Raw genomic sequence first — 22,941 nt, 5'->3', positions numbered from 1 at the left:
CATGGCTGTCGCTGCCTCAAGGATAAGGATAATAAAATGTCAGATAGTGCAAGCGTCAGGCAGCAGTTGATGTAAAAGAAATAGTAGATAATATTGGTAGATAATATTACAGTAACTTTGCACTTGACGATCACTGGTCCAAGGCACAAGCGATTAGTCTTCTACCAATGCAGTTACTGGGATCTCACACGCACACATGCACTCACGAAGGAAGAATATTTGAACACAACTGTTGATACATGCATGTGCATATGTGCGTACACATGTCTGTGCACACAGAGTGTGTGTGTGTGTGTGTGCGTGTGTGTGTGTGTGAGAGAGAGAGAGAGAGAGATGGAGAGGGAGAGAGATTTTATTTGGTTTTCATAATTATGATCGGAAGATCAGCAGAAATAGATTTATGGAAAGGCACCACCACTTTGATACTTATGGAGATCTTTATATTTTTCTGTTATATTGTGGCACATCTCAACCGTCAGCAGTTTGCTACCTAAGCTTTTCCCTGATTTCTGTGGAAGAGATGTCCAAACGAAATTTCTCCTCTGGGATGGAGACAAACAGGCCCTTCAACTCACTTGGCATTGGGAAATCTTCAAGAACCTGGAGATAACATTTTAGAAGGAAAGAAACCACATGGTCAACCAAGGAAATATAATAAGAGGACCAGGTAAACAAAATCAAGCATTACAAAGCGAAAAACAGCACACCTTGAAGACACCATTAACATTTCGACCTCCCACAAGGAATATGCAGCTATCCTTTTTGCAGCCCACCAGAGTCTCCACCATCCGTTCATAAACCCCACCATAATACTTTGGCTGAAGCATATAGAGAGAGGGGAAGAAGGAGCGGGAGAGAGAGAGAGAGAGAGAGAGCAGAAAACATTTCAACATTACTATCAGTAGCCCAATACGAGGGGCACCTCCAACAAGATGTTAGAGGGAACCACCTTCCCGAGTGAATCGGGAATAGATCTTACAAGAAATAGAAACCAAACCAAACATAAAGAGCCAATGACAATACTTAAAATCAAGTATTGTTGCCAGAGACCCGGTACAAAACAGAAATGCCGATGGACATCTTTGACACATGCAAACGGGCACCTCTAAACAGAATATCATTTCTTACAAGCCATATTGTCCTCCGAGGCACTGATTGAAGAATGTAGGAAAGCAATGACACTCTGCTTCTTCCTATTCTTAACCATGAGCAACAATGCAGGAAGGGAAAAACTAAGGAAGCCACGAAATAACAGAAGGATGAATGAGATGATGGAGATAAAGTGAATATCATAACTAACAAATAAGAAGAAGATAAAAATTAATATCATAATTTGGAATAAGGAAAAATCATGCGTTCCAAGCTCCTATTCCAAACTTACAGTAAGACAAGTACACGGCTTATATTTGTGAACAGAACCCCACCGCCTGCTACCAAACAGATTTTTATGAAAACTTTTTATGCGAAAAGAAATTGTATCATACTTGTGTGTATCCTACAATAAGAACGATTTTGAAAAGTCAATGCTTCATCAAGTCCTAATGACAAGTTGCAGGCACAAGTGATACTTTGCTCACTCATTGTTTAAGTTGGTAGCATGTGTTTCATGGTTCATAAGGCTTTCCCGTGGTGTTGTCCTGATAAGCTTGGTGGTCAGGGTCACCCTCGCCATCAGATAAACCAAAAAAGAGTTCATGCTTCATAACTTCTGCAGCCATACATGCTTCTTGTTTACTTTCTTTAATAGGTTGCCCCTGTAGGGACCTTGACAAATGACAAGTATGCTTTGCAATTTGAAGTGAAAACATTTACCAAAGCCACAAAAGAATGCTGGGAAAATGCTCAGAATAATATAGGAGGAAGGCAATTCATTATTTCATTGGACTGGTTTGAAATTTTTTTGGGGTTAAAACAAAGCGCACGACTTAATTCTAAAGAAACTCTGTTTGTTATATTAATTACTGCAACTGTATGAGCACATCACTGCAACTATATATGCATTTGATCGATTACTCATTCATGTTCCAGTATAATCTGGGGAGACCCATCCTGGGCACAATTGATTCAAGGTTCATAAAATAGATTGTTACATAGGTGATAGTACCAAGCAGGGAAAAGAAAACAGCTTACATCAATTAGCCTTACTGCAGTGTCTGCACCGATTACAAACACACTCCCAGGAAAAAGCTCCGCCTTCTTATAGAAGTATGGCTGGTTGGATATAATGACTGTTTTCCCTGTCATGAGAGAACTCACCATTGCTCAAACAACAAGGATAAATGTAGTAGTGTCCAATCCAAAATTTAATGAAGAAACGTATCTGTACTTTGGTGCAATTTGGCTTAATTTTCAAATAATTTTTAGAACAAGATGCAAATTAACCTGCTGATATTAAAGAAAATGGCTGGCGCCTTCAGTTTTCAGATATAGACAAGGTTGACAGCAAAATGTTGCTCAAGAGCACCAGCAAACTAATACTTCAAAACCCTGAAGATGGTGCCATTTACAATATCATAGAAAGAGCGAACCAATTGTGCAAGCCAAATATGATCTCGCTAATAAGTAGTAATAAAAAGTGAACAAACAAAAAGTGTTATATCACTATGAATAGAATTATACAAAACCTACACTTCTGACCATGACAATGACTCTCACACCCTCTTCAGATCATGTAAAAACAAAGTCTGCAATATAGTCAACAAAGCACCAATTGATCACAGGTCCCTGAGAAGTAATTAAGCATGTCAAGTACCTGAAACCTCATTCCCCCCTCTCCCCAAAATAAGAGGAAAAGAGAATCCAACTAGTCAATGATTAATCATGAAATATGCAGAATCTAAATAATTAATTCATGCATTTCATGTGAAAAGGAGAAGCAGATTTAGGATCCAAGCCCCAAGTGGAAAAGGAGATTTCTATCTGATTTTTAAGTAAAGAGAAAATTGGATCTGGGTCCCCTGAAACTCCCTTTGTTTCTTTAAAACCTCTCTAAAAGGTGCTGCCCGCTCTTGGAACTCTCTTTCTTTCACCCTCCTCCTCTCTCCTCCGTCCGTCCCTTTTCTCCTCCCACCTCAACTGTCCATTTCCCTCTAAAACCCTTGGATCTTTAAACCCACAAAACCTGACATCAGGGATTCCCACCCTTCCAAAAAAAAAAAAAAACCTTGTCAAGTCCCCTTCAAGCCTCTTCTTCTTCTTGTTCTCCCCCTAACATGTGGAAGATGGCTGCATAGGCGGTGCGGTTTCTTTCCTGGAAACTGTGCACCAAGAGGTCGATCATCAGTTATTATAATTTATAACCCCTCCAATCTAGGATCACTTAGGTAATCCACTAATCCCTTATTATTACCTCGTGAGATAGTATTAGGTTTTCAATGCATGTTCAATTAGTTATTTTGATATTAAATCTCATATTTTTTAACAGCTACTCCAGTCAGGTCCTATTTAAAGTCTGCCATACTCGGATTTGAAGATAAGGTCCATCTCTGTAAGCAAGTCAGACCTGCAGACCTGACTTCAAAGTTACATATCTTAAGTTCTCGTACATACTTTTATGTACTTTTTTGCATTATTTCCCTTATTGTATTAACTAGATTATAGGTACTTTTTTGTGATTTTTGGATTTATTTCTATTTAGTTAGACATTCAAAGTCAGAACCATTCTGAACCCTGATTAGAACCTGTTTCTGTCAGAATTTAGCCGCTGTTCCACAGATTGGTTCAGAGTCTGTGGTCCAAAGAATCTGACTATTGGTGTGTAATTGTGTCCAGTAACTATGTTTAAAATTTGAACTTGATCTGAGATATATCTTACGATTTACTAATCAATTAACACCTGCTTCCTCCTTCACAGGGTTCTTTCATACAGTGGCATAACAGGGTCCTCCCACTGTTGACTTTATCTCTAAGTAGCTGGGGTATCTTCTCAAGTTCTTTAGTGTCCTTTTGTAGTTTAGGAATGTAGATTTACAAGGTAATTTTGTTTGAATGTTAGGAATCATTTTCATAGTGTTCTAGATTTTTAAAGTTGTTTAGCTTTCTGGCCTGTTTCCTGCCTTTTCTCTGTCTGATTCTGCAGAGAAAATTCTGTGTGGCCTGTTTTGCTAAATCAATTCAGTTATGTTACACTTGTTAGAAAGACTAGGAAGCCTAGTTCTAAAAAAAAAAAATTCTGCTCATTTTTGTGATTGTCCAGATCTCACCTTCACAGACTGGTTTAAAGTATAGCAGATAACAAAAATGTTTCTGTGCATCTGATAATTTTGGCAAATGGGGGGTTTCTTTAACTCCTTTTAACATATGCTGTCTTGTGTTCTTAGATTGGTTGTTGGTTACTGTTAAACCAGAATTTTCGGATTAATATTTTGGTTCTGTACTCGTTTCAAACCAGCTATTTTAGATTAATATTTTTTGTTATGTGCTCGTTTTGATCTGATTATTTTTCTGTACTTGGACATTTTCGCATAACATATAGTTTTAGAAATCATTTCAGTCCCTCTTGGAAGTCCTTTTGATCTCCATCACTTTTTTCCATGAACTTTCTTGGTATAGCATAGACCTTAGGTTTATTCTATAGATTCTTTTAAAGATCACTTGGCTTGTTGTCCAGCAGACCTATATAAAAAAAATCTGTTGATTCTGTCTCTTATTGCTTGGGATCTTAGGCTAGTTTATATACTATTCCCTTTTTGGTCTTCCTTATTTCGAGTTAGATAGACCTTGTTTTAATATTTTTAAGTCTTATTGTGTTTTTCTAGAATGTACAGTCTTGATCCTAGATTGGGGCAACGGTTGATGAAGACAGGTTAGAATTTTAGGTACTTAGGCTAGGTTTAGAGCTATTTTACCTGTGTTTTCTTTGTTTATTCTTGAGAACAGGTATTTGAAGTTGGACCAGTTATTCTCAGATGCGAGTTGACCATGTTGGAGATATCTGAAGGTATGCTGGACCAATGAACCCCACTTTTGGAGCTCTTGGAGTGATCCAGCCTAGTTTAGAATCTACAGTAAGGTGTTGGACCAATTTACTTGATTTTTAGGTCGTAATTAACTAAATTTGCTTTTGTTACATGAATCTGTATACATTCTTTTTTATTTTTTGAGGCAACATAGTATGACTTATTTGAAAAATTTAATGTTCTATTCCATTACCTGTGTTCAGCGGCTTCAGCCTAGACTTTCACTATTGCAGAAGCTGGTTAATTGAATTTGGAGAAAAGTTTTCACTGGATTTTTATTGAAAAAATATTATTTCATAAACTCTTATAAAAATAAGATCAGTCAGCATCAAATTTACTACTTATAAGTCATAACCAACTAGTCCAAGTAGTATCTTGAAGTTTATAACTTTAGGCACGTGTTTATCTTCTAGATAAACTTTTTCAAAGATCAGGGATGTACATTGTGAATCACCAGAAAATAGAAACCAAAACATGCTTGCAATTTATTGGACATAACTCTCATAGAAAGCTTAATCCTGAACAAGCTATTGTCTACAAAAGCAGAGCAAGATAACTAGAATGTCAACAAGCATTTGTATGCATACGCTACTAAACTTGAATATCAAAAAAAGATAGCATTATAACCGTTCAGAATAAAAAAAAAGACAAATTACTCTTGCACAGTTAATCTTATGTCTCATGAGAATGAAATGAGCTGGAATCGAACATGAAGCACAACAGCAAAGTCGTTATTGGACAAGTTACAACAAGCATTATCACTAGGTATTGCACATTTACAAGTGCTTAGAGCCATAATCAAGTAACGTTTTCAGAGTAATACAAACATCTACTTTTGTGTTGAACAACATACAAGAATAATATAAGAATAGCAACAATTTAAGTAAATTTTTACAAGCAGTAATCATTCTAAACAACCATAGCTGAAGTAGTAAATCTCTAGGCATGCCAGAAATGAAGGTACAACAATGTCTAGGAAGTTTATGAGGCTTAAAGATAAATTCATTCATGTTCAAATATGTATACTGTATCCCAGATCAATATATAATACTCACCTACTTTTTTAAATTGCTCAACTCGTTCATTTATTTGGGAAACTGTTAGTGGAGGCTTATCTGCATTTACAGCAGATATCTCAAAGCATGGATAGGCATCAGGATACATGCTGAAAATTAAACAATATGAAGTAAGATCAGCAACAAAAAAGGTTTTAAGATGTCTTCGTAATCAGACTGTTTACTGTTCATTCCTTAAGATGAAGGACTTGCCAGGATTTAGGTGATAAAATTGGATAATCAAGTACCAAACTCAGAACACCAAGATTTGCTAAGCAAGCAAAATTACTGCAGAACTACTCTACCTAATTCTTGGTATCAATCACTGTAAAACTTGTTCCTATATTCAAATGATTACATGTGAATATTTAACTAACTCTAAACTACTTATGTGATTCTGCTCCATTGCATCAAGCTCATGCCAGGAAGAAAAATAGCATGAGATAAAGGACACAAAGAGAGGTTCAAAGACAAGTGGAGGAACACTTCTTATTGCTGTTGGCAATAGCCAATAGGAAAGATACTCTTTATAAATTATAATAAGGCATACATTTGAGGGCTCCATATAAAATGTCTGAAAAATGGAAAGCCACTGAACATTTGTGATGCATTCATCCGAAAAACATAAACTGAGGGAGTCCACAATTCATTACCTTGAAGCTACTTCCAACAGTTTGAGATGCCCTTCATGCAAGGGATTGAATGAGCCTGATAATATAATCTTTCTCTCCGAGTTAGAGTTGTTTTCATCTGAAAGTTCGTGTTCCCAAGGTTGTTAGAATGTGAGAAACAACTGATAATTAAACGGATACCGTATTTTACCATACCATGCATAAATGGATAGATTTTCATGCATATATGTCCTTCTATAAGTTGTTGCAATTCTTGATCCTCATTGAAAATTCTTTCACATTCATAAGGCACTTCAGATTCTGTTAGCATTGAGATAGGTGCACTTGTTGCCCCGCAAGCATCTGCTACTGCCTACTTGAGCACATTAAATAAACAAATTAATCTACCTTAAAGTACAAGACAAGAAAAAGAAGCAAGAAATGTGGAAAAGTAATCATGCTTGAGATAAATAGAACATATTGGACAAAGCACACGAAGGTAAAGATGAAATTATTATAGATGTCCTTGAGCAAATGTAATACAGCACATTCAATTCCAATGAGCAGAAAAAGGTCTTTAAAAACAATAGATGATCAACGACTTCACTATTATAAAAGGAATGAGACAACTGCTTTGCAACATCCAGTGTTGTATGTAACAGTGCATGACACAATACGTTACGCAATGTAGTTATGAAAGACAAACAATTCACTACACCCCTAAAGCCAGCTTCAATGATACAACGATACCATAATAAGTAAAAAATTTCGATACACCCACTAAATCATATTGGTATGATAGGTATTGTAACTTATGTCACAACTTGAAAACATGAGTGTTAAAAAAAAAATTAAGGCTGAACATTAAGTTCGACATAAATGGTATTTTCTACATGCTTAAGCCTTCAAGTAAAAGGGCTGATTTCATTTACAGCTTTTATTAAGAGCTTATATCTGTCTTCAAGAAGTACAAAGTCAAAACTTTAAGATCACAAAGTTGTTTGAAGCTTCCAAGGAGTAAGCCATACATAACGAAAACGAAAACTTATTTATAAGTCACGGAGGTTCCTTAAAACAGTAGCTGCACCCAAGTCAACACAATTTGGGTATATATATTGCGTAACACCCCCCCCCCCCCAAAAAAAAAAAAAAAAGAAACACCTGCACCATTGATTTTTTGTAAAATGTCAGATCTGCACCCTGCACCTGTTTGACATAGCTTATTGATTTTGATACCAGTTTAAGTATTATTGATGGCAAGTTAAGTGGTTAAGAAAATCTGCATCTAATCAGTAGCAAGAGCGTACACTCATCATTTGTCTTAAGTTCATTCATGTTTCTTCATGCAGACAATTCTTTCCTATTTTCCTTAAATTTTTATTTTTTCCTGATTTGCTTTACTGAATTTTTAATACAAAAACTTAAACTAACCTTTTCTAAAACACCACATTATCTATCTAACTTTGGACTTGACCATTACCGGTTACATCTACAACATTGGTAACATCAATGCCATAGAACATGTTCAGCAGAGATGTTATCTGATACCATGCAAACAATTCATGGTTGCATCATTTGTGTTAGAACATATAAAAAAGATTGTGTGCAAAGAAAAAAGCAACTAGAGATGAAAATAAGAATCAAAACTCTAGGAAAGGGAAAGAGAGGCATACCGACACTACAGAACAACTTGAAACCTTATCCTCTTGTTCTCTATCTCGTAGACCCTAATTGAACAACACAAAATTACCTACCAAAAGCCATGAGAATCTAGTGTACTTTTCCCATCTCTTAAGATTATAACCAGCAGAACAAATGTCAAAATTTGCAAACCTTTGATAAAGTGACCTCAGATGTCCAAAGTCGGTTAGAAGTTCTAGTTGACAAGTAAAACCTGTACATCAAAATCAAAATGGACAACTCCTAAAAGGACAGCACTTAGTTATCCAGTTACAAAACAGACATCACATAGAAACATGTGGGACAAGATGAAAATAGTGAAGATCTAGGAACTTCTGTTGGAAGAAAACATAATAACTTAAAATAAAAGTTAATTAACAAAAAACAAGTTTAACATGACAGTCAATTAGAAGACAATCCCCAACACTGGCAATGTGAAATCCTAGATTGATCATCGATATAAAAAATGGTCTTATCCTTGTAGTCATAGAAAAGGTTTCTCCTTCACAGGGCTGCTTACAAATTGCATTTTATGAAAAATAATAGTGGAGCTAAGGTTGGGTCAATAAATTCAAATAAATGCTAGGACAGCCTAAAAAAAAGTCTTAGAAGGAATGAACATTATCAAAATTCAAGCTGGGACTGATCACCTGTGAGGAAGGCAGACAAAAAAAGGTGGTAGAGGTTAGGAATGCAATGTCAAATGAGCAGCTAACAGGCTAATGCATCAAAGAGTTTTCCTTTTGCCTATTTGCACAGAAATGCTAGTTGTGGTTACTTCCAGTTGGGTAGACACTAGACAGCTTCTTGCTTTTATGTAAAACATGGAGTTCATATGAAATTCACTTAATTTGGGGTTAGTAACAGACCATCTTAGAATCAAAAGGTTCAAAATTGAGAACAACATCCAGTATAAGTGATAAATAGAATCTTGGTCATGAACAAAAAGATTAACCTCATGCCACTTCAGCTAAATATGATTTATAAATTTGAATATTTAAGCTTATCTCATCTGTAAATATCTTCATAACTTGTTGTGCCAAGTAAACTGATACCAGTATAGATGTTGTCCCTTTATTTTTATTTTTTTTCTGTTCACTATGCAGATAAAAAGGTAAAACTAAATTTTTTTTTTTTTTTAAAAAGTTCATTAGTAACGCTACCTGTGGTCTCCACGTTTCGGCTGTCCACCAACCAAAGACCCTGTAAAACCCAAACCTATAACTGGGGCACCTGTTCAAAAATGAAATGAAATGTTACATTAGGCTAGATTAGCTATTGAGGTATAAGCAATTATGAAATACTAAAAACTCAAATTATCAAAAGGACTAGATTATTGAAATTCTAATTGAACTTTTTAAGGAATATATGTGCTTACATGGAAGCAGTTACAAAGCAGATCCTAAGTTCTTTTAAATTCATACAAAATTGAACAACTTTGCTGGTTCTCTTTCAAATAATGAGGGAAATATCCAGATCAAAACAGATTAAAAAAGTTTGAAACATACCGAAGGATAGAAAAATTCTTCAAGAAAAAAGATACAAATAATTTGAAAAAAGAGAAATGGAAAAAGGGAGTAAATGTCTATATAACATTCAAAACAAGAAGAGTCCAACCTTTGCATCAGCAATTTGAATTTTGAACATTATAATACCAAATATGATCTTCCCAGCATGCAAAAATATATGATGTAAAAAGAAGAAGAGCCATCTGCCACATGTTGGCACTCATGAAATGTTGTTCATTTCTCATTCTCAAGCATCTCATGCCATTATCAACATCTGTGTTTCAATCTTCTTGTACTTAGTCTAGGAATTTTGTGTCATCAAACAACATACTAGTTGATGCTTCATTGTACACTTACATAATTAAAGACCATAGTTCAGATCATATACATGAAAGTTTTTCTAATTTTTAAGTCATATGACATCTCATAACAATATCATGCTATCCATGAAAGAACGCAGAACAAGTACATTCAAGCATTCCAATCATTACAAGTGACAACACCTGAAAGTTTTACCTTCTCTTTCAAATAAAAAGACATGGTTCAACATTGTCACAAATGTCATTATCAATTTTTTAATGGCGAGGTTTTTCTTCGGTATTTTGGCAAAGTTGTTTTTCTTGGGAAAATCTCAGGAGAATGGAAAAAAAAATATAAGAATTAGGTAAAAATAAAATAAATGAGAAACTAATAAGAAGACATTCAAATACTAGATAAAAATATAAAAATAAATGTTTTAATGATGATAAATTATCATAAATAACTTTACTTAAGTTTAAATTTGAATTCATGATGATACTAATTTAAAACATGAGAAAAATAAAAAAACAGGAAAAAAGATGTGATAAAAATGTGATAAATTTATTTTAATCTTTTTTCAAAAAAATATGGTTTTCTTGGTTTTTTTCGTTTTTCTCATTTTGCTTATTACTATCGCAATTTTTCCAAAAATATCATGATATATGTAACAATGGTTCAAAATGGTAACAGTTGAGGAACATAATCAAATCACCAGTAGACTAATTGTACATAGAAGCTACATGCAGAATATGCTTTAAAAGCAAGCATAAGTTCATCATATTGCATCAGAAAGACCATTATCAAACATTAAGTCTGCCATGTCCATATCATGCTAATATTAATTTCAGCCTGGATTCATTACCAGTCTTTGAAAGTTGAGTTCCACGATTATAAGCCAACAATGCCAATTCTTCTGCAGTATGTCTACTAGCAAATTGTGTAGGAACCTACAAAATATATTAAAATAATCAACAGGTGTCATGAATCAAGAAAAACATCAAACATAACGAGATTGTTTCATCAACCTTCCTATGAGCCCTAGAAGGATTGAGAAATATAGATAGCTACTAATGCTGAACATCACATAGATGCTACTTAGCACCAGCAATGGTCTATGTGAATCTATAATGTAAACATTTGAGCTCATTTTGTTCCTGTCAATTGAAATAGGACAGAATAAGAAGAAACAAAGAAGAAAGAGTATAAGATGGATAAAAGTACAGCAAACTTCATGTTAAACGACTAACTTTGATGTTTAGCATGTAAAGAGGATAAGACTTAATGTAAGCATGTTAAGAGCAAACTCAGAATTTTTTATGTCAATCAAATGCATCTGACTATTACAATTTCTTTCAAAACAACCAGTAAAAAAGTGACCTTTTAATACTGAAGAATTATCCACATAGCTGAACCTTTTGTCAACTCTATGAAATTACGTGTCAAGCAAGATGTCATGAACTGCTGGAAACCAACTCCCAGCTCCTTCAGGTATCAAGAAGGAGTTTGTTCTTTCATGTTCAGCATCAGAAGCATAATCAGCATCTTGTAATGAGACTGACAACCAATTGTTCATTAATACTTTGGCAGAAGACAATGTTGTCTGGCCACAATGAGGTTGATTTTGCACCAATCCAACTAACAATAAACTTGTTTTAAATGCCCTATCAAAAGAAAATCCAGATATACTATGGCATGGATGTCACCATTTATTTGGTCTTCATTGAAACATAACCAAATTCCGACTTTACCAAGATTGGTAAATTGATCCAAGATCTAGTTCAGAGGACCAACAGTTCTTTGCAATAACATAAAAATGAAGGCTGGCAGATAATCCACCGCCACATTTTCTAATCAATTACACTACGAAAATGTAAATTGCTTACTTGTTAAAATTTACATGAGTTTTCAAGGGCGAACTACACATCTGATAGTTCCATCTCCAAAGCATCGCACACTCATAGGGAAAGTTCATGAGTTGCTTGGGGATCAAGATCCATTCATTGCTGCCTAGAATGCAATGCAACCAAAAAAATTAGATAGCTTGATGTCCTTAATATTTAAAATGGTTTACGACCTGGTTTCAGAACCATCATCAAACAGCTTGATGCATATCAAAGGCAGGCATTAGAGTTGTTGTGCCACCAGCCCCATGGATATGTGACATATCCTGAACAGGGCCCTTCTCCATGCTTGATCAGCAACATAAATCTATCTAACCGACAGCATCCATGATTCCATCTTGCTCAACTTAGGCTAATTCAAAATTCTAATGAGAAGTTGCTCAAATGCAGCAACAAACTTGTGTGATATGGAAAAGGCCTACTGCTGCTGGCTTTTAAAGATGACCTGCGACCACAGCTGATTTTCGGTCTGCCCTACACAATTACTAAACCCTTTCATAGGTTTATGTATACAAGAAGTAACTATCCTAATACAGAGATGATCATTATTTGGCCAAGCATTGAAAAGTAAAGATTGTAAACTTTTTGAACCTTTTCTTCTTCTTCTTCTTCTTTTTCTAATGTAATGGACTTGAGCAGATTCTTTCTTAGGAAGTCTAGAAGATAGATCATCTCTTATAAGTTCCATCCTCTGAAGGTGTCGCAAGCCTCAGAGATTACGAACTGCGAAGTCACTAGATAGTCTAACTAACTGACCAAAGACTACGTCGTCGATGCAAAATTTTGGTCTAGATCACCTTTAAGGAACTATCATAAAAAAACAGGAAAAGTTCCCCTGCTTTGCTCTTCACTAATGAAACTTATTTTGAAACACCTAGCCACATGCACCCCGGGTACTACAAGATTGAAAATATGACCATCATGATTAGTAACCAAGATTTCACAGAATCCCCCAAAAGAATCAGTGCGGCCACCATGTTAGAATCCACGATTACCAGAAAACGGGATACTTCTACTAGATAAACCATCAAAATATCAACAGTGTGCTGATGGGTCGTCAAGAAATGCATAACTAAAACGCACCTTTCCCAGCAATTGAGCCATGGAAGCACGAGAGTAGGGAACAAGAACCTCAAGAATAGTGTTGGAAGCCCCTGGCACAGACATGAGCCACCCAAGAGCCTGAACACGAGACACCAACAAACGGCTAACGAAATATAAAACAAGAAACAAGGAAAGCAAGAGAAAGAGATGAAAAGTGAAGAACACGCATCACCTGAGAGGCACCACCAGTTACATAGAGAACCGCCTGGGAGGGACTGGCATGGATTGCCTCTATGATGGCGCGAACTGCACCATCCATGAGTTCGAGGTGGCTTTCCTTTTTTTTAACGAAATCGAGATTGGAAAAATCACTCCGAGCAAGACATGCTCGCATCAGTATCAGATGCGAACTGGACTGAGAAAAGGCCGGTAGTCCGTATCGTCTTAACTGATTCGATTCAGACGGTCTAATGGTAATGTGGTATGTTGATATCGGAACTCAGGTTTTGCAAGTAGACCTATGAAAATTAAAGGTTCCAAATTTCGATCTACTCTTTACCAAATCATATTTAGTTTGATTCTATGTAATTAAAAATGGATTCAAATTCAACACTGGATTCTAGTTTTTAAAGCCAAGTTGGGTTTAGACAAATTTGAAATTGGATATTAACTGGCCAAATTTTGATTGAAATCCAGTCATATATTGGCTTAGATTGATATTCAATTATAAAATTGCATAGCAAATCTAAAATGTTATTAATAATTGGATTTGAGTTTTCTTTTTTAATCTTAACTAACAAATTTAAAATGCTTCAAGGCAACTTGGCTTTAAAATGCTTCGCCATAGTTGGAGCCACTCTCATCCGATATCTATCCGATATCTAAGGCAACTTGGGTGGAAAGTGACACACCTGTTAACTAAAAGTGGAGCCATCTACCATCCATTTAGAGTCGAAAAAAATTTTGAAATTATTTTAAAACTTGAATCCAAATAAATCAGATCCGATTTAAGTCCGACTTGGTCCAGGATACGTCCAGTCCGTTCTCAACTCCCATAGAAACATATGAGAACGGATCAAATCATGTACTATCCTAAACTTGAATCTTGAGAAATTCAGGTCCAGATTCGAACAGTGTTATGAGAATCTGGATCCAGATAGCTAGTAAATCGTGATGCCAACGGATCGGGTTTCAGTTTTTAATATGGTATCAGACTATGTCAGCTAGGTCATTTATTTATTTTTTATACATTTTTCGTCTTATTAAAATTACTAGCTAGGTAACCCGATACGAATCAACTCGGTTTGATAACCATACCGAAACCGATTCGATTTTATGTACCGGTTTAGACTACACCTCGGTTCAGTCGATGCTCCACTAGGACTTACCGTGCCCGGTCCAGTACGACAGGGTCTGAAACCCTTCTTATACCCTTCACTGCAACAATGGCGTTTCTCTCTCTCTCTCACGCTCTCACTGATATGAGGAACCTCCTCAGGATCGCCCCTCGCTACGCGCGTTCCTTCCTGTCTTCCTCTTCTCGCCCTAACTCTTCCATTGGCTTCATTGCCGCCGTCACTGCTCCCGGCAGACGCTTCTTCTCCGATGAGAGTGGCTCCAACTCTGGCGAATCTAATCCGCCGCCGGAGCCGCCCGCCGCCGAAGCGTCTACCACCGCCAACGAGATAGTACCGGCCGAGACGGAGAAATCGCTCCAGGTCGAAGATGTTGGCACCAAAGGTGATGATCTCGATCTGCATTTCTTCGTTCTTCTGTTCTCAAGATTTTTGGTTTCCTTAGTCTGTTCATTCGAGCACGTGATAATATAATTTTGGGTCATCTTAATGGAAATGAACTCTTATTCACGTTGTCGTTAGATTTGATTTCTGTTGATTCCGTGTTTTATGATTTTCTTTTTCAGTTTATAAATTTATGCGGTTCTAAATTATGAAAGTCTGAATTTACGAGTGGAACGAGTCTAAGTTATACTGGATTTTGTATTGCAAGTTAGCTTTAGATATCTCCTTAGAGTAAGTGCAACTTTTTCGTGGTCTTGATGCTCTTTCATATGTTAGAGTTTTCAAGTAAATTGCAAGATGGAGTAAAGGTTAGTGCCTTTTCTTGTTGTAATTTTGGTCTCTCCTTTTTCTTATTTTTAGGATTAGAAAATCTTCTTTGAATAATTTCATATCAGATACGAGTTCTTCAACTTCCAGTGTCATGGAGTTTGTTGTCTATTGCCTCAATGTTCTTCTGAAATTAGTAGTTTGTCAACATCAGAATGAGTATAATTGTTGACGACAAGATTTGAAATTTCCATGCTTTATTTATTCTAATGAGCACTTGGAGGCTTTGAAATGATTGTGGATGCAAAATTTAGTTTCTTTTCTTTTTCTTGGAACCTTATGTGGCTTTAAATTTGTTGGAATGATTAATAGCATTCCAACAATAAAACTTGATAGAAATCTGAATTAATAAATGATTTTGAAACCACGGCATGCTTTACTGCTTATCTTTTGGTATATGTTGACTCTAGACGGCTAATACAGTTCTTATGCCTTTTCACGGGTTATGCGAGTTGTGACTGGAACATTTTTGTTCTATAAACCTTGTAGAACTTAGTCAGAGAATCTGGAAGTATTTCAAGGGGGACGAGGAAGCACTTGGTTCTGTCATGGAAGCGATTCTTGCCAGAAGATTAGCAGGAAAGCATGAAGAAACTGACGATGAGTTGATGGATGAATTGAGATTGAAGCCACTCGATGATGTTAGTGACCAAGAATTTGAGTCAGATTTTGAGGAGCTTCACCAGACAGATGAGGAAATTGATAATCTTTATAATGCCAGGCAATATGTGGAGAAGAAATTAATGAAAGATGAGTTCTTCAATATGTCGAGTGAGAAGTATGATGAGATGGTAAAAGAAGCAACAGAAAAAGGATTTCTTCAGGACACTGGCAAATGTGAAGAAATTCTAGAGGACATGTTGAATTGGGATGAGCTTCTTCCAGGTAACCTATTTCCTTTACTACTCTTTTGTTCTTGGTTGGCGAATGGCAGTGAACAGGACTAGCATATTTAGTTTTGTTCATTTATTCTTCTGGGGCTACTATTCTAAGGGACTTGAAATTTCCTATTTCAATACTTCCCGAATGGGACACATAATTTACTTAATTACGTCTCAGAATGTGTGTGGGAGAATATTTAAGTCACTAAGAAGAGTGGTTTAGAAACCAGTACTGCTTGTTAGAACTTAGAAGTTTGTTGTCTTGTATATCAAGGTAGAGGTGCATACCAGAATCCACATTTTGGTTTTTAACGTGTCGTGAAGCGTGTGGGTCTTTTTTCACATTGATCCATAAAAACATGAAAGAAAGTGGCAGTCAACCAGTTGGTAGTTAAAACCACACCTACACCTAAGCGTCTGCCTAGACATACCTAGGCCCCAAGTGCTTGCTTTTCAACTATGCTGGGCTACCTCGATAAACAAACTCTAAAAGAATGTTGTGAATCTTTTTCTCCTTCTTCTTCTTCTTCTTCTAATATTACGTTTACCTCCTGATTCGCCCCACTTTTCTTCTTGTTTTCTTCTTCTCCTCTTCCCCTTCCTTCTTCCTCATCTTTCTTCTTTGATCTACAGTTTTTTGCCTGCTTGTTCCCTGCATAGATGCTTCCTGGTTATTTTTGAACTGCCATCTAGCACTTATTGGCTACAAAGATCATCCAGAAATTTTGTATAAGATAATCCAATTCTTGACACTCCTTTCTCAATGAGGATATTTTGTTTGAAGTTTGAACTTTACGTTTCACAGTCTGTTACATAGTTTTTAGTTTGGGCAATAGGCAGTTTTTTTGCATCCACTGAAAACTCTCATAGAGTACTTTAGAGTCACTTTCTGCAGGTGCTTTTCGTTTGTCCTTTTTCTAGCCAAAGACTCGGATTTGTAGTCGGTCTGCTTCTACATAGATATCTTTAATGTGCTTATATACCTCTGGCTACTTTCATTATTGTGCTACATTTGATGCTTAATTTACTTGGCAATGATGCTAAATGTGACAAATATTTTACTTGTTTGTGCAATGATATGACCATGTTCGACCAATAATAGCAATTTCCTGGTGAAACATTCACTTCAGCGGACATTCCTTGAGGAAGCTATACATTTATATTTTGTAGCAAAAGTTTAAAATGATAGAGAAGTTTTGGACGATCTTTTTGGTATGATGTGTAAATTGTCACATATATTGTGAGATTTTCGAAGAATCTTGCGATATTATGAGAAAAACAAGTAAAACAAAAACATTTTTGAAGATCTAGGCAAGAATGAATATCTCTTTATTTTTTCACGATTTTTTGATGTTTTTTTCACCTTTTTGTGATTATTAGTTTCTTATTTATTTTATTCCTTCTTAGCTTTAGGGTTTTATTTTTGTAAAATTTGTTGAGTTTTGTGAATTTTTTCCGAGGAATACAACTTTGCCAAAAAATACCCCAAAAAACCTTGTTGTTATTTTCCCAAGAACTATATTTGTGAGTAATTGTTACAGAAAACGTGTCTTAATCGAAAAAAACACGTTAAATACGTGAAAAACAAGTCAGCGTATAAAACAGCAATTGTGCGTGTCCTTTTTTAAGAAAGCCAGAAAATAAAAAACGTGAAAAAGGGCATTATACGCATATTGTACGTGTTATTTTCATTTTTTAATTAATTTTTTTTATAATTCTCAGGATTTATTAAATGTTTTATTTAAAAAAAAATTGCCAAGATTTTACTGAGATATATAACTTTGCCATATTATACTTGAGTAATTCCTCGCCATATAATATCCATACATGATATATGTGACAATGTTTGTGACGATGGTATAAAATAGAAGAGTTGTCATTAATGGCATTGGCATATGCTGAAAAGGAGTTTTAATTTATTGGAAGTTTCACATTGTTATCACTTGTCACTATAGACAAACCAGTTGCAATTTCTTAAAGTCAGTTCCAACTTCCAAGTATTTTAGAATTCCAGATATATGTCTATGTTCAGTATATTATGTTTATTATACTGAAACAGCTTATGGTTTCCTTGCAAGATACAAGGAATCCAAAGCTTTTGTTTTCAATAAAATGAAAAAATCAGAACAAGTTCCCTGAAATGGGCACGGAATTTTTTTTTCAGTGATTCATTCCTAGTATATTCTACTGGTTATCAAAATGTCATAGACATGGGATATGTAATCTACATGACATAACTTGGTGAAACCACCGACCTGTCCCTCATCACGCATACACATGATTATGTAAACGCACGATCAAATTATCATATGCAATTTTACTGTGCAACATACTCATAGCCATTTTGATTAGGAAAAAGACACTTCTCATCCTGTGCAATCCAAACTGCTTTTGTTCTCTGCCACAAATTAGTTGCAGTTGAGTCTTTCTCCATAGAAATTATCTCTCATAGTCATTTATCTCCAAATTCTTTGTTGTTTGGAATTGCCTGGTATATCAACCATTTGGCTTGTGTTATAGCTTTCAGAGGTCCATTTGTTGGTGCTCTATGATTTGCTGTTTTATGATCTGGGCTTTGTGTAAAGCAAATCTTAATTTAGCAGCTAACAAATAACCAAGTATTAGCCTTCTCTATGATTTTCTTGTTTACATAAGTGAAAACTGCTGATGCTGTTTGACATCAGTTATCATTAGTTCATTTTACATGGAAGAATAAATTTTCTTCAGATGAGATAAAGAAAAAGGTGGAATCAAAATATTATGAGCTCTGCGATATGTGTGAACGGGGAGAAATAGAACCGGTTGATGCATATGAACAGTTCAAAGAATTTGAAGACCAAATTGTCCAAGAATGTGCTGATATCATGGCAGCTGAGCAGCCTACTGAAGATATAGGAAAAGAATCTGACAGGTCGAAAACCCTGGATGATCCACCTGGCGAAGGCCCCATTTTGAGGTGGGAAACGCGTGTTGTTTTTGGTCCTGGAGGAGATGCATACCATCCCAAAAATCGGAAGGTGAAGCTTTCTGTAACCGTGAAAGAGTTGGGTCTTTCAAAGTATGCTTATCGCCGATTAAGAGAGGTTGTTGGCAAGCGGTATCATCCTGGAAAAGATGAGCTCACAATAACCAGTGAAAGGTATGCATTTGCACTGAAGCTTTCTGCCTGTTGTTTTTTATGACTCACCGCGGTCCACACCTTGAACCACATCTTAAACTTCCTGACATCTGGAAGCCTTCTGTTCATGCTCAACTGAAACTTTCTGCCGGTGCCCTGCCGCTTATCATAAACACCATCTCTAAGGCTTCAAGACCTCCAATAACCCTGCTGCACATTCTCATGCACAGAAGTAACTTAGCCCAAAAGCATGGTATCAGGAAAACTTGGTCCACCTGTCTCTACTTATCTTTCCAACGTGCATTCAACTTAATTATGTCTTCCAATGGATACACCACCAAACTATTTCACACTTCTTGAAGGTTTGAACATCGAGAAGAGAACCGAAAGGACTGTCTGCGTACTCTCTATGCCCTCATAGATGATGCTGAGCAGGCTGACAAACTAGTAGCTGAGGCTCGTACCAACCATGTCAAGCAACGACTCAGAGGTAATCCTGAGTTTATGCAGAGATTACGAGCGCATGCTGCTGCCTGTAGAGGATCTCTTCCAGTCTCCCCAGCTTAACCTTTTTTTCCGCCGATCCAATAATCCAAACACAGCGATATGGAACACTCATGTCTCCGTTGCAGCGTCCTGCGTGCGCCAGCAGGTGACTCTTCGATTTTGCTCCATTATGAATTTCTGGCTTTCTGCTGTATGTTAACGTTAACCCTTTTGTATTCCTGTTTCGACAAATGCTGTACGGCAGTAATCCAATGCTTTCTACCAGTGATATCTGTATTATCTACCCCGAGGGGTATAGCTCAAACAAAAGAGAAGGAGGGGATTCGACCTCAAATTACACACATCGATATTGTTTTCAACTTAATCTAAATATCACTGGCTTCCAACTTAATCTAAATTTGCAGATGCGTCTATTACTATTATTCATTTCATTACATGCTTTGCTTTTATATTTCTTTTACCATCTAATTTTTGTTGCAAAACTTGTTGGGATTAAGAGCAGAAAACTCATTTAAACCTAAAAGTAGTTTAGTTAATATGTATTTCTGGCAAATATAAGTTGAGGGGAAAACATATATGTAAATAATTTAATTGAAGGATAATCATTTTTTTAGTAATAAAGGTAGATTTTTTTTTTTAAAGGAAAGATGGGGGGACCCCTTGAAGCCTAACTTATTTTTTCACTGAAGTTTCTACGGAAAATAGGGGACTCCTTGAAGCCAAATTATTTTTTCACTGAGGTTCGGGAGAGGACGGCGTCAGATGGGTGACATTTTCAAAGAATTTCACCTTGTTTGATGAATGGGGTAAAATGGGGCACTGGCTGGTAAAAATTTCATCCACCCAGTGTAAGAATCTTCACAAAGTACTCGTCTCTCCGTATGCAAAATAGATATGTTGAGAAGAGAGGATGAAAGAAGACGATGGAGGAAAGGGAGCAACCGGCTTAACTTAGCCCTGCGTTCTTTAATCTTTAATTAAAGAATAACCCTAATAGGGTACAACAGATTTGTACATAAAAGGATAAAAAATTACAAGAGAGCCACCGCCTAGTAGCTTTAGGCGTGTGGATATAAGGAGAATGGATCGGGTCTGTTCAGACCCGATCCCCATACGCTAACAGCTCCCCTCAAGTTGTGCATGAGATTTGATCATGCACAACTTGTTCTTCAAATCCCAAAAATGCTGCCCTGTGAGACCTTTGGTAAAAAGATCAGCTATCTGTTCATTGGTAGATATATAAGTAGGCAAGATCTCGGCTTCTTCAACCTTCTGTCGAATGAAATGTTGATCAATCTCTATATGTTTGGTGCGATTATGCAAAATGGGATTGAAAGCAATTTTTATCGCACTTTGATTGTCACATAGTAATGATGACCGAACAATAGGAAGATTGAGCTCTCCAAGTAAATGACGTAACCATGACGCTTCAGCCGTCCCTGCAGCCATTGCTCTATATTCTGCCTCAGTGCTAGATCGTGCAACAACACGCTGCTTCTTACTGCTCCAACAAATGAGATTAGAATCAAGAAAGAGACAGAAACCTGAAACTGATCGTCGGTCATCGGGATCGCCTGCCCAGTCGGCATCAGTATATGTATATATGCTATGTCCAAGAGAAACATTGGAACATTTGGTGTAGACTAGTCCATCTCCAAGAGTAGCTTTGAGATACCGTAGGATCCGCTTAGCAGCATCCATATGTCCTTCAGTGGGTGCATGCATGAACTGAGAAATCTGATTTACAGCATATACTATGTCTGGGCGAGTAAAGGTAAGGTATTGTAACATACCAACAATGCTGCGATAGAATGTGGGATTGGAATATGCAGCAGTTCCATCAGATGCAGTCAATTTAGTATTCAGAACACTGGGGGTAGTGATGGGTTTGCAATTAGTCATACCTGCCCTATCCAAAACATCAAGGGTATACTTGTGCTGTGTAAGAGTCAAACTATCATTTGTCCTGTCAAGTTCGACACCCAAAAAATATCGTAATTCTCCCAGATCCTTCATCTTGAACTCTTGCTTCAACATACCTTTAACATAAGATATATGTGAAGAAGAATTCCCAGTTATAACAATATCATCAACATAGATAAGTAACCAGGTGGTAGCTTCTCCAGTGCGATAGATAAACAAAGAGTGATCGAGAGAGCTTCGGAGAAAACCAATTTGTTGTATGTGATGAGAAAAACGATCAAACCATGACCTAGAAGCTTGCTTCAACCCATATAGAGACTTGTGTAATTTGCAAACCCATTTTTGAGAATCATGAGTAGTGTAGCCGGGAGGTTGCTCCATGTATACCTCTTCCTTAAGAATTCCATGAAGAAAAGCATTTTTGACATCTAACTGATAGAGAGGCCATCCATACGAGACTGCAAGAGAAATAATGACACGGATTGTTCCCATCTTGATGACTGGACTGAATGTCTCATCATAATCTTCCCCATATTGCTGAGTGAAACCGCGCGCCACAAGTCGTGCTTTATACCGATCAATGCTACCATCTGGTTTATATTTCAGTTTATAAACCCATTTGGATCCCACAACATTCTTATCAGCTGGACGAGGGACAATCTGCCAAGTCTGACATTCATGCAAGGCTGCCATTTCCTCATTCATAGCTTCAACCCAACATTTTTCCTTACTCGCATTGTGATAAGATGTTGGTTCCACCTTTTTGCTGACTTCTGTCATAAACAGCTGAAAATCCAAAGAAAAACTGTTATAGCTCACCCATCTATCAATAGGATGTCGCACGCGTTGTGATTGGCGTGGAACTGCAGTAGGAACTGATCGCCTAGAATACACCAGGCCTGAGAACCGATTATGCATAGGTGGCTCACTGGGCTGAGAAGATGAAGGCATGCTGTCCAAGGAAGTAGTGCTGCTCAAGGAACTACTTACAGATGTCTCGGGCTCATTAACAACTTGCTCATTGTGCTCAGTCAACATTGCTGCCCCTTGTCTTAAGATTTCAGCATGAAGCCAAGTATCATAAACTTCATTTTTGTCCTTGAGTGTCACAGAAGTAGCCTTGGGATCCTGTAACCTGTTCTCATCAAATACAACATGCCGTGAAATATGTACACGTCCAGTTTTAAGATTGTAACACCTATAACCCTTGTAATTTTCTGCATACCCTATAAATCTACATAAAACAGCACGATCTTGAAATTTGTTTCGCAAGGAAACATCAACATGCACATAGCACACACATCCAAAAACGCGCAACTCCTCATAACG

General features: G+C 36.6%; 2 protein-coding genes across 2 annotated transcripts; one reads left to right on the top strand and one right to left on the bottom strand.

The window, feature by feature from the left end:
- Nucleotides 1–346: 346 nt before the first annotated feature.
- On the bottom strand, nt 347–13,451 carry LOC116248141 (uncharacterized). The gene is made up of 12 exons (XM_031620755.2): nt 13,290–13,451; nt 13,097–13,195; nt 10,975–11,059; nt 9,468–9,537; nt 8,458–8,518; nt 8,298–8,351; nt 6,841–6,997; nt 6,667–6,763; nt 6,014–6,123; nt 2,131–2,237; nt 708–818; nt 347–600 (listed from the first exon to the last, which is right to left on the bottom strand). The coding sequence occupies exons 1-12, from the start codon at nt 13,449–13,451 to the stop codon at nt 487–489; spliced, it is 1,227 nt and encodes a 408-aa protein (XP_031476615.2). The 3' UTR covers nt 347–486.
- Nucleotides 13,452–14,501: 1,050 nt separating this feature from the next.
- On the top strand, nt 14,502–20,086 carry LOC116246817 (uncharacterized). The gene is made up of 4 exons (XM_031618690.2): nt 14,502–14,797; nt 15,673–16,068; nt 18,792–19,203; nt 19,545–20,086. Exons 1-4 carry the CDS (start codon nt 14,503–14,505, stop codon nt 19,747–19,749), a joined length of 1,308 nt encoding a protein of 435 aa, XP_031474550.2. The 5' UTR covers nt 14,502; the 3' UTR covers nt 19,750–20,086.
- The last annotated feature ends 2,855 nt before the right edge of the window (nt 20,087–22,941 follow it).

Source organism: Nymphaea colorata, chromosome 2, assembly GCF_008831285.2.
Source record: "Nymphaea colorata isolate Beijing-Zhang1983 chromosome 2, ASM883128v2, whole genome shotgun sequence".
NCBI lineage: Eukaryota > Viridiplantae > Streptophyta > Magnoliopsida > Nymphaeales > Nymphaeaceae > Nymphaea > Nymphaea colorata.
Note: the sequence above shows the minus strand (reverse complement) of the source record. Positions and strands in the feature narration are given on the sequence as shown.